The 12,563-nt window shown below is 33.0% G+C and overlaps 1 protein-coding gene across 1 annotated transcript in view; it reads right to left on the bottom strand.

Moving 5' to 3' along the window:
- The window catches only part of ATP2C1 (ATPase secretory pathway Ca2+ transporting 1), a 71,197-nt gene that overhangs the window by 8,739 nt on the left and 49,895 nt on the right, over positions 1–12,563 (bottom strand). Inside the window, exons 18-23 of the mRNA XM_023529847.1 lie at positions 11,643–11,711; positions 10,877–10,993; positions 9,934–10,081; positions 9,305–9,400; positions 7,954–8,095; positions 6,557–6,681 (exon numbers count right to left, since the gene is read on the bottom strand). Of these exons, the coding sequence (XP_023385615.1) occupies positions 6,557–6,681; positions 7,954–8,095; positions 9,305–9,400; positions 9,934–10,081; positions 10,877–10,993; positions 11,643–11,711 (697 nt within the window). The remainder of the gene's footprint in view (positions 1–6,556; positions 6,682–7,953; positions 8,096–9,304; positions 9,401–9,933; positions 10,082–10,876; positions 10,994–11,642; positions 11,712–12,563) is intronic.

The raw sequence follows: 12,563 nt of genomic DNA on the forward strand, positions 1-12,563 counted from the left end.
GTTAGGAGGAAACAACCAATGAGAAGAAAGTCCCCACTTCTCCTGTACATCCAGGAGGGGTTAGGTAGACCAAAGAGGAGCAAAATCTAAGATAAAAGCTTAGGTGAGTGCTATGTGTGTGTGTGATGAGGAGCCCAACTCAGATGGAACAATAACAGATCAGAACAACAGATCAGAACAACACTCCACCCATTATAGGAACAAGGAGACTTGGTGATGAGGTGGGACTAATAACAGCTGGCATGTCCTCCCTATTGATGATGTTCTGAGAACAGACTGAGACTCTGAGGCTTCCTCTACACAAGAGCCCTGGTGGAGACTCAGAGGAGTCACTGATACCAAATCTGGTGTCAAGTGCATCCATCCTAGAGAGAACTTCCTGTTGGGAAATTGGAAGGGAGAGAAAAATGATGCCACTTCCTTTCTGGTCCACTGAATGCAATGCACAGGCCTATTTTCCTCTTTTCAAATATATAAGTAGGCAACCTACTCTGAAAAAGCCAGAAAGTAAATTAGTTTAGGTTTAGTGGGCTATATGGTCTTTGTAGCAACTACTCACCTCAACTACTGTAGCATGAAAATAGTGATAAACAATATGTAAACGAATGCACATACCTGTGTTCCAATAAAACTTTATTTATAAATTCGGCAGCAGACAGAATTGGCCTGCAGGCCATAGTTTGTCAACCCCAAAGCTAAATCAGTAGCCCCATATGGATGAGTTAGGGAGGTATTAAAATAGTTTCTCTAATTCGTAACACCTCTAAGCTAATTCACGGGCCACCAAACTTGTTCCAAGTAGAAAGGTACTTGAAAGGAACATGAAAACATACTCATTTATAACTCCCCACAATTGATCTAATAATGCTTAAATTTAAAGTCTGTCATATCTTTCTTATCAAGCATACATTTTCTATAATCACCTATTTGGTTGGGGCATGCTATATATTGCTCCAAAGATAATATTTTCTAAGACTCACGTAACAAGTTCTTTCACATTATGCTTTTAAGATGCAAACTTGATGAAAAAGGCATTACGTTTTTTTTTATTACCATAGATGGCACCAAATGGTCATTTTTCAACTAATGGGCACTTTTGTATACTTATAGGGAAGGCCTCAATAGAAAATTGCTTTTAATAGAGCTGAGTGGATTGGTATTTAAAAAACAAAACTGTATTTAAAAGCATATTTTGTTTGAGGTTCAAAAGCTGGAAATACTCAGGACCCAAAAATGGACCTCTAGGCTCATGTAAAACAATTTCCCCAATTTCTAGCACTGTGTGCTTAATAAACCTGTGAGATGTGGTTTCTACTCAAGAGAGTTGCTAAGTAGAACAATTTTGTATTGCTCAAGAAATAATGGTAATGGGGCAACACTGATTTAGACATAAAAGGCAGTTCTGCCAGGCCTAACAGCCATTGCGGGCCACCTCAGAAACGTGGGCCTTTGCCAGGATATTTGTCAATTTGGGTAGACATGAGCAAAACAGGATAGGAATGGCAAAGTCAGGTGTGTACAGTGATCTGCACATGAAATTGTCTACCTGGAGCAGCTGTACAAACACAGGCAGCTACACTCATGTGTACACAGGAACACTGACACGTTTAGACTAGAAAAGAATTTATAAGGATCAAAACTAATGGCTCAAATATTGTTCACTTCCTCCCTAAAGTTCATCACTTAAATGTATTTTCAATGAAAATGATATCAAATTTCTGTCTAGATTTATTGATGAAGTAGTGGCTTGGACTTAACATTTTTAATGCTTTCTAAAAAAATAAAATCCCACAATTTTACTCCCAAACTTATGGCTGCATTTACTCTTACTAGTATTCACAAGAAACTGTACTACACATGCACACACACATCTTTAGAGCAATCTGGAAAGACCATCCTGGTTGTCTCTCTTCGGCTAGTCTTTGAAGAGCAGTTAAAAATTGATTCTCAAAATTAAGGCAGAGCAAAAAGGATTTCAAGTTGAAGGGATACTGTCCAAAAAGACTAGCAAGTGGATTGTGTTGGAACATTGTATGGAATATAGGCTAGAAAGAATTACAAATAAAATAGAAAAGAAAAAAAAAAAAATCAACATCATTTTCTACTCTCCTGCCATAAATTACTTGTTTGGAGAGTGTAGCTATTTTCCAATGCTAAATGCTATTCACTTATTAGGTTTCCAGCCATAGTAAACTTCAGTCTAAGCTATGAAGTTCTTTGCTATACGTATTCTCTTATCTTTTAAGAGAGTGTCTTCTGCAAACATCAAAAATGTGCTACCAATAATTACCAGTGTTGTTTTCTACTCAGTAACCTTAATAAGATTCACCTAAAAGCTCTGTAACAAGAGGCTGAAATGTTCTTACCTTTTTTCCCTGAATTTTGAATTTATATAACTGTTTGTTAATTAAGCAATAACACTACAAAGAAACTACTTTCAAAAAATATCTTATTCAATCAAAACTGAGTTTACATTCATTTATTGCTTTATTTTTAGTAAAAAAAAAAAATGTGTGCAACATGAAATTATTTTCCAACTACATTATAGTCAGCAATGGCTTTAATTTATTCTGTGCTAGAGACCTCATCTAACATGTCCCTTAGGAAATCTCAAGGACACCACATATTTCACATTTCAAATTGACCTGTTTCCCACTAAAGGCTGCTCCGCTTTGGTAATTCTCCCAATAGCTCTACTATCCAAGCCAGAGAACCAGAAAGTAGCGTAACTTGCACATTTTCTTTTTCTCCTGTCCAACCATGTCAATGCTACCTCAAAGAAAATAGATATTCTATGCCTTTCTCTCCATACTGACTGCCACAGCTCAATCAGTCCCTCTACCCCTTTAGACTCTAAAATTTTCTAATCAGTCTCGCTGTTTGTTTTTACAATGCACCTTCTGTGCTTCCTTCAGCATGTTACAAGACAAAAATCCAAATTCAGATCACACTCTTGAAATCCTCCTAGCATGTTACAAGTTTTCACTTTTACCACTAGCCTCCTGTCTATATGTCCAACTCCTCATGTTACATGCTTCCTGCCTTAACAGCCCCAAACTCCTTAAGGTGTTCACCTATTCCATCTAGCCCCTACTAACACCTCTGCAGAGGCTGTGCCATTTGGCTGCAACGTTCTGCTGCTTCTTGGCTGGAGACTCCCGGCTTAAGGCTTCATTCAGATGCTGCTAGTTCTGGGAAATTTCTTTAACAACGTCCAGTGAAGTCACTTCTCTCCTTTGGTTACTGTAGCATTGGGGACAGCATTTACCACTGTATTTGGATGTATTTCACTCTGGTCTCCAGAGTTAAGACTGAGGACTTCCCAAAGGCAAGATACTGTCCTTATAAATCTAAACCTACAATATTTGCAGACTACTATATCTACATTAATATCAAGCGTTATCAATTTTTAACAATAACCAACTATAAAAACCAAAATCCCAAATAAGGTCGTCCAACAAGAGTCAACAGTCATTCATACTAAGTGCTAACTGAACTCAAGGAAGCTTAATTATTAGGATGGTGTCTATCTAGTCACATACCAGTTGGATTAATATTTATCCACATCATGTTTTAGTATACAAATCGGCTACTAAGATTGTAGCTTAGTCTAAAAAGGCATTTCAAAGATTTCTAAATGCCAATGTCAAGGTAAACTGCCAGTAAAATGTGTGCTGGATTCATTTTAATGTTAAGTGTATTTTTAAAATAAATGTGTGAAGACTACCACCTTTCATGAAAACAGCTTGGTAACAGTTATACCCCTGCTCATGAGCTCCTGAAGGGCAGGGGTGCCATCTCCCTTTTATTCCTAGTGCACTCCAACTACTAAGTAAAAGTTGAAATGACTGTTCATCCAAGTTTTTGGGTGAGTCATATGTGAAATTAAAATACGCATGAACTGCCAGACAACAAAGGCAAAAAGCAAGGTTAAGTTAATTAAGGTTCTTAGATATTTACTGCCACCAATTCATTTCACTAAGAAACTATTCTGAGGATGGCCAATACTCACTTTACTTATGTCCTATATGAAAGAGATCAAAACTTAGTGATTTCAGAAAGTCTACCAGTGTAAAAGTTGTACTTTGCATAGGTATGAAAGGTTAAAAAAAAAAAAAAAAAAGTTTTTATCTTTGTGAGTGTAGCCACGGCTTAAATAAAAAGCCTGTATCCTGATGGGGGAAGTTTTTAGGTTGCCTGGTTTCACCTTGTTTCATTTCAGCGTCATGAAATGCCCAGGAAGAAAGTGAGAGAACATGCTAAACCTTGTTTCTTTGCAGCTAGTTGTTTTGATCATTTGAGTACTGTCTACCTAACTGGTGAATTATTTCAAGTTACTTTCTTTTCTTCTCTAATGTTCACTTTGGGGACAAATAATTTAATGAAGTAGTCTAACAGAGAAAATCAAGTTAAGTTGGTATTGTTAAGGACTCTAGCAAGTCCTAGATCTAGAAAATGGTTAAAAATTAAAAATTTAGATAATAGAGCATTTTAAATTATTCATGCTAATTTGGATAATATACTATCAAAGATATATATATACACATATACATTCTAATTTGTTGTTATACTATGGAAAATTCAAACCTGTATGTAGTATATCTGTACCGCACACTTCATTTTGACATACTGTGAGTACTGCCTAATTTCTGTTATCTTCAACATCCATATGATTTTAATGTTAACAATCCCAACTGGAAAATCATTAATTTCTGAAATGAAATTTTTGTTGTTGTTGTTCAAAAACCAAACAAGAACAGGCACATTTATTTCATATGAATCATATTCTAATCTAAAATGCCAAAGCAAAAGATTTACGTGCACTTACTATGTATTTTAAGTCTTTGTAACATAAGAAAGATCATTACAAAATTTAGGAATGAGACATTATGTCACTAAAGATAAAGCTGATTAGACAATAGCTTCCATGTTCCATCTAATGAGATCTGACTATAGAGTCTTAAAGGGTAAAGTAGAATGAACAGCAGATATCTCAGCTCCTTATACTCAACTGTTTCACTAACAAGGACTCAAAGTAGTTATCAAAATAGATATTTTCCATATCACTGACAAGATTTCAGTGCCAATACTGGCAATTTAATATTGGCGATAAAAACTAGACAGTGGTTTATCCTGACAATTTAAAAAACTGGAGATTATAAAATATAAAACTAACTCACTTCAGGAAGAATAAAACATGTAAGAATTTAAGACCAAATTCTGTGTCAGAAAGAGTTAACAGGAAAATGGATTTCTAATCTTGGATTTCTGGCTCAAATCTGCCACACACGCAAAACAAATTACCTATATCTCATCAAGCTATTATAAAAACTGATGGCATTACAAGAACGACTCCATCTATTTCTCTAGCACGCCCAACGCAACAAAAAGAAGGCAGAGAACAAATGGTACAGTAGGGGAAGGGACAGGTTCAGGGTAGTGCTGCATTCTAAGCCAGAGAAGCTGCAGATACATGAAGAGTGCAGCCAGCACAGAATCTTCCACATACAGCTTAGTTCTAAAACCATCTGTTTGGGCTTGGGGCTTTTCATTCTTTAAGTACAGCATGGTATAATTCCTAAGAAAGATGCTTAAAAACACATATCAAAAGACATTAAAAATAATAAAATTCAGTTATTCAGGTGAGGTACTTGGATTTATATTTGGGGAATGACAAAATGATATTTGACACAGTATGTATTTATATTTAACTCTAAAAGGAGGCATAACATGTTAATATAATTTGTTATAAATTTCAGTCCAATCAGTCTAAAATATTTTTGACTCTATGTCTAAGTGTAAAAGAAAGGCTACTCTAACTAGAATGCCACCTGATCGCCCTATATTAATTTTGCTAGACTCATAGCTGGGAGAAAAAAAAAGCAACCATTAATACTTACTAAGAAAAGCAAACATTTACTTCAAATTGCAGTATAGGCTTTTCAGTCACAAAAAGAAAGAAAAGAACAGTGATCTGACAGTGGTCACATCCTGTGCAAAAAACTTGAGATACAAAAATGGTAACACAAGGTATCTGAGCTGCTTACATTGTAGGAAAGAATACAGTAGCTGAAATACAGCACTCCTGGGAATCAACTTCTAAACCAAATAGAATGCCTTTGAAATGATTAAATTTATTCATGTATTAGTAAGAAAGCCCCACCACCATAAATAGTATAATATTTTAAAATTAAAAAAAGATATTTATATCTATCTAAGATAGATAGTGTGTTTGTATTGTTAGACCTCTTTAAGTGGTTCCGGTTTTGCTTTTTTTTTTTTAAGTTAAATAAATGCCCATATGTTTTATAAAGTTCCACTCAATTGCAAAAGCCAATTTAAATCAAGAAATATGTTATCAAAGTTGCATAATTTCATTTGGGACTGCCAGCAGGTTAAAGTCTCAAATCAAGTCTTTAACATTAATGCTCATTTTTAGTCAATGAAAAGTTAAAAAGTTCTCAAATCTTCATTATCCTCTTGAACTTGCCCTTCTAAATGATCCTCAGACTGCAATTCTTAGTTTGCAAATAAAAGAATGCAATATGCATCATACTTCAAGAAAAGACGACGATGTTGAACTAACATTCTTCTGAATCTTTTCCCTGCTCCTTTCAACCTTCTTTATAATTTCTGCCACTATGCACACTGATGAGGTGAGACCCAAAAGAAAAAGCAGATCTGTAAGAGAAAATAAATCAGGTTTTACAATTCTTTGAAACTTATAGTTGGCAAAGCTTAATATATACATTTTTCTAACATTTTACTATAGCTTTTAAAATACACTGTTTCACAACCATTCCATGAGGTAGACAATGACATCCTCCGTCTAAAAATAACGAAAGTCAGGTTCAAAGGCATTAAATGACTTATCCAAAGTAACATAGCTAGGAAAGACAATAGCCAAAGAACTAAAACCTAAGTCCTCTGACTACTTCCCTAAACATAATCTTTAACAGCAACACAAGCGAGAAGAGTTGTCTACTGAATAGATCACACACTTTTTAAAAGGCTGTTCAAGAAGCGGTAACTAACTGTATTAAAAATGCCTATGTGAAGATTATGTAGAAATTTGCATTTATTTCATTTGAAAGTCTAGAAGGACTCATCTTTTAAAGACCATGTCTTTACAACAGTATCCACACTAAATCATTCATATTTACTGCTTGAAAAATTGCAGTTGTCTCCTTATAACTCCATTATTTAAAGAGGAAGGAATGTTAATATTAAATTAAAATGCTGACCGACATTAAACTAGTTCAACTTTAAGGTAAACTTTGACGTATAGCAAAAATACAGAGACTGTATAACTCATTTTCATAAAGATCTAAATTAACTCAAAAACCCAAGAATTAAAAGCAGCATTACCATGAAATATATCAGTCCTCACACTTACATAGGAAGATTAATTTTTAAATGTATTGTTTCATAACATTTAATGCACAGTATGTGAAAGAATAACACCTGATTTTCACATAATCTTAAAATTTCCTGCTGTTATTAAGGTCAAGCTGTTATTTGATAAAATAAGAATGTGCAAATCAGCAAGAATAATGAAATATTAATTTACTATTGAAACTATAATTTTATGAAAGAGCAATTTGGTTTTCAGATAGCTTAAATCTAGTTTTGTCCTCATACAAGACTAAAAAGTTATAAATTATAATTACTCTATAATGAGTTTTTATTTGCTGTATTTCAGAATCACCAAATATGATCTGACAATTATTAACCTACAAAAAATTACAAGGAAAAAATTATAATAATTAAAAACCTAGAGTTAGGAGAGTGACTCCCCTAAATTTCTCTCAATGAAAAAACAGAACACACTTCTTTTTCAAGTCAATCACTTTTCCTATTCCTATTCCACTTTTTAAAAGAAAAATTTTATTAAATGCTTCAGAAAATACTCAACAATTCATATAAAATATACAAAGATAATATTTTCTTTACCCAGTATACTTAGGCTCTCCGTCTGAAAAACTTTCTGAAGTGGAGGAAAGTAAATAACTAATAACTGTCCCATAATGGATCCAAGAACTGCGTAGCAAAACATTTTATTACTGCAGAGTCCAATCTCAAACACAGACTTGGTCTGTTGGCAGAGCAGAGAGTTCGATTATTATTCTTTGGTCAAAGAAACCACCACCTTATTATTACATTCACCTCTAATTTTTAATAAGCTGAACTGAATTTGTACAATGAAAGTACTTGGAAATCTCTTGATTTTAACTATTATTTTAGAATAATTCAGATGAATAGGGGTAAATTTTAAAGCAGCTTCTCTTTATCAAGAAAGGGTCTTCTTTAAAAGAGTGACACTATATCGATATCTATATACTTTTATATATTTTATATAATAGATATATATCTATTATGTAAATTATATAATATTATAAAATTTTATAATTTTATATATATAGGTATAGATATACTTTTTTAAAGACCACAGAGAGGAAACTTACTTTAGCATTCCAAAACTGAAGAAATTTAATTTGTATATGATTATTTTGCTAATTAATTTCTATCCATTAAGGTAGATAATCTAAAAACTTTTCTTAAAGAATGGACCTAGTTATATGTGTACTGAAAAAATAAAGCTGCCTTTCATAAAACAAAAAATGAATAGTACATTGTCTTCAAACATTAGTCTAAATTAATGACAATTCGCTAGTACTTGGAAAGTTCTAGCACGGCAAATGGTAATAGATAGAGCTATGGATTCATAAGGTGCTCTAATAATGAAATCAACACAGAGGCCTCAAATGAAACTAGTTTTCAAAAAAATTTGCTCTGAAAAAGTGCCAGCAGGTTTTAGCCTATTATTTTCTAACAAAGCACTTCAATTAAGAAAAGGCAATCACATCTTAAGGTACAACATGGGAAGAAAAGTAAATTTAAAATGTCCTAAGTTTTGACACACTAATAGAAGTAATAGGAAAAGATGAATATGCACAAAATTGTCCTTGTACTTCTAACAATACTTTCCTCTAAAATGAAACTAATACCATCTTAACAGACATGAAGTTTGTCCTATGCTCTGATAATGTTAACGCAAACCTATCACACAGCTACAGATAATAAGGGAATGGAAAGAAGAAAGATCAGGTGATAACATTTGTGATTTACTTTGATCTTTTGGTCTAAGGTAAGGCTTATCTCCCCATATGCTACATCTCCATTATGACGCATCTTTGTGTGGCTACAAAATCAAGCAAAGCTAAAAATCCATGATCTTTGCCTACTTACAATCAGAAAGTGCTCTACCAAATTGAATCAGTCAGCTAAGATAACCTAAGCATACCTGAGATCTGGAACTTAGTGCATTGAACATGTCGAAAAACACAAAGCATGTGAAGGTCATTGTTGTGTCTCGAGGTGTTATCACATTGTCTCGTAGCTGTTAAGAGGAAAAAATGATTTTCAGTGGCTGAATTTAATGGACAAATACTGCATGCTTTTAAAGGGTTAATATTTTCTTTCCTTTAGGATAAAAGAGCTTTAGTCTTAATATATAAAAACATACAAGCTATCTAAATTTCTTATGTGTCATTTAAATAAGTCATCTAATGAATAGCTGTAGTTTCCATAAAGTAAAACGTCTTCTCATAAATCATATAATGGATAATAAAAGAACTTTGTTTTTGACAACAATAAAGTAGCTATGTTAAAGACTCAGATTTTCTAACTTCTCCCCAAATTTTCATATATTTTTATTGTATTTGATACTCCTCTGCAGATTTAAATTACTCTAATAAATGAATGAGAAATTCTACTAACTGTAAAGACTGAAATCAAACTACTTTTAAATATTTTTATTATCATATTTTCCAAAGAGCTCTCCTAACTTTCGGCGTTCCATGTAGCATGAAAATAACTGGGTCCTATCATACAGAATGAATGTTAATAAAGTAGCTTATTCAGTGAATATACCTCCCGCCAGAAGACAAAAAGAGTCCCACAAACAATGATTATTGATGAAACGAGTATTTTAAGTATCAGGTTTTTGGTCAAAATGCTGTCCTTCCAGTTGCGCGGAGGTTTACGAATAACATCTTTATCCACTGGTTCTACTCCAAGACTTCAAAGCAAACAGAAAAATAAATTAGTTTAGAGTTACAAGGTTTGGATTTGTTACTTTCACAACCTGATTAACCTCAATCATCCAGACAACTAAATGCTTTCTTATAAAAACAAAACGCTGAATCATAAAGAAAACTGTGGCTATTACATGAAAATAACCACAAATTTTATCACTCTTTTATTTTTTATTCTTATTTGGCACAGTTTGATAGGAAACTGACCATTAAACTTTCAAAAATTGTCCAATTTCATTTCATATGTTATTTCAAATATGGCCTGAAATACATGACCTACCAACTGGACTTTGAAATATCTTTCATGCAAGGAGGATTCAACTAGAATGATTTGTTGTAATGGACACTAACATGCATCACTATTTTTTGTGTTGGGAAGTGACATCTATGGCCTCATTATTATAAAAGAAAATACTTAGATGCTTAGGTTCTTCAGTACTTTCCCAAAGTCTAAAATTGTCAACAGAGCCTAGGTAATAACACTAAAGAGATTTCTCCATTACATCCCATTTTTAGAAACAAAAAGCTTACTTCCAGGGGACAGGAATTGCACTGATCTGTTCTCAGCTTAAGACTGAACATCTAACACAGTGTACAGGCTCAGATTATAATGCATGACTGAGCACCCAAAGAAAATGATATGCACACATCACACAATTTATAACAAACATGTTGCTGCAAAGATTTCTAATGCTATCCATGAATAAAGTCTTAAAATTTAATTATCAGGATATCACGCCTTCCTTGTCTTTATAGTTTATGCATGAAAAAGCTCTTACCTCTGAGCTGGAGGTCCGTCCATGATAATATTGATCCACAAAATCTGCATGGCATTGAGAGGATTAGGAAAGTTCATTAATGTAGCCAAAGAGATTAAAGTTAATGCTGCTATACTCCTGTTGAAAAAGAGTCAATTTAAAAAAATTTGTCAGTATAGTATAATTCTTATTAATTTTAAGATATCACTTTTTTTAACATTTAAAAATCTGATGTTACTACTGTGCTTTTAAAGGGAGCCTGTATTTCCAAGTAACCTATACTTCATTTGTCTGAACATTCTGAAGCCAGGAGTTAACCTTTACAATCCACGGAATTTTAATAAAAGATTTTCAAGATGTTAAGATAAAACCAATAGAGGAATATTTTTAAATTGAGTTGGAACAGCTGTTGCTACATAACAGTTAACAGTTTCAATAATATTTTTGTAATTGTTTTTTGACTACAGAAAAGCCCTTCCTTCTACTTTTGGAAAAAGATACTAAGAGGAAACACTAAGATTTGACACCCCTTCCTTAGTTATTTTAGGAGCTTTTAAATAAATCACAAAGGTTTATATTTTTTGATGGTGATGCAGACATCTAATTATCACATTTAGAACCCGTTAATCGTGCCATTTTTAATTTTAGAATTAATTTTCATTTTGGAAAACATATATGGAACCACCCTCAGAAAGAGAGCCCAGAAGCTTCTAGACATTCTGCTTGAATTCTATCTTTATATAATTTACCCAAAACACTCATGGTGACAAACTTCTTTCAAACTTACGTGCTCAGTTGGAATCGAACAAAATTTTTAATGTTATTATAAATCCCTTTACCCTCTTCAATTGCAGACCTGAAAAAAAAAAAAATTAAGAGAAAATATCACACAAAAACAAGATATATCTATAAAAAAACACTGGGGAGCTAATTTTGAGAACAAATTTCCAACTGATACATACATCGCTAAAAGAATCTATTATTTTCTTCACATAATTACATTTAGAAAAAATATGGAAATATTATTCTAGCAAGGAATTAAAGTCAAGCCCGCTAAGCTACACCCGAGCTAATTTCATTATACATATTAAAATTCTTATTCTTAAAAATATATTTCAACATTACATTAAAATCACATTTTGTCTTTCTATACGAAACAATACTGCATATTTATAATATTACAATAATCTTCTTTACCCAAGTTTATTTTTCTTAAAGGTATAAGGTACATGCATAATTAAGGGGTTAAATTAATGTATGACAAGAAATAAATGGCAATGTGATATATAAAAATTATAAAATTGAAGCTACTGGTTGCTCCTATACACATTTAGATAAATGCTATAGCAGAATTATATAAAAAATATGATTTCCAAAGATTCACTTAAATGCTCTCATTCATTTGGTTTTTAAACAATTTCCCCTTCTACCGAGATTTTTATATTAAAAAAAAAAGTCTCATAAGAGCTTGGCAATTCTGTGTCTTGAGCTCCTACATGCTCCATTTTGGGCTACAATGGGTTAATGAAGCGCCACGGGACATATAATTAGCATATATCACTAAACTGAGTAAGACTTAGGTTGTCACATAGGTGATTGTCAAAAAACAGGATTCAGGTGACCTCCATCTAAATACTGTGAAACTGACACTACCAGGTATTATATAGAATCTCAAAATTGATTAGAAACTGTGACAGAAACAAAGCTA

The sequence above is a fragment of the Pteropus vampyrus genome, unplaced genomic scaffold (assembly GCF_000151845.1).
Source record: "Pteropus vampyrus isolate Shadow unplaced genomic scaffold, Pvam_2.0 Scaffold1, whole genome shotgun sequence".
NCBI classification, from domain to species: domain Eukaryota; kingdom Metazoa; phylum Chordata; class Mammalia; order Chiroptera; family Pteropodidae; genus Pteropus; species Pteropus vampyrus.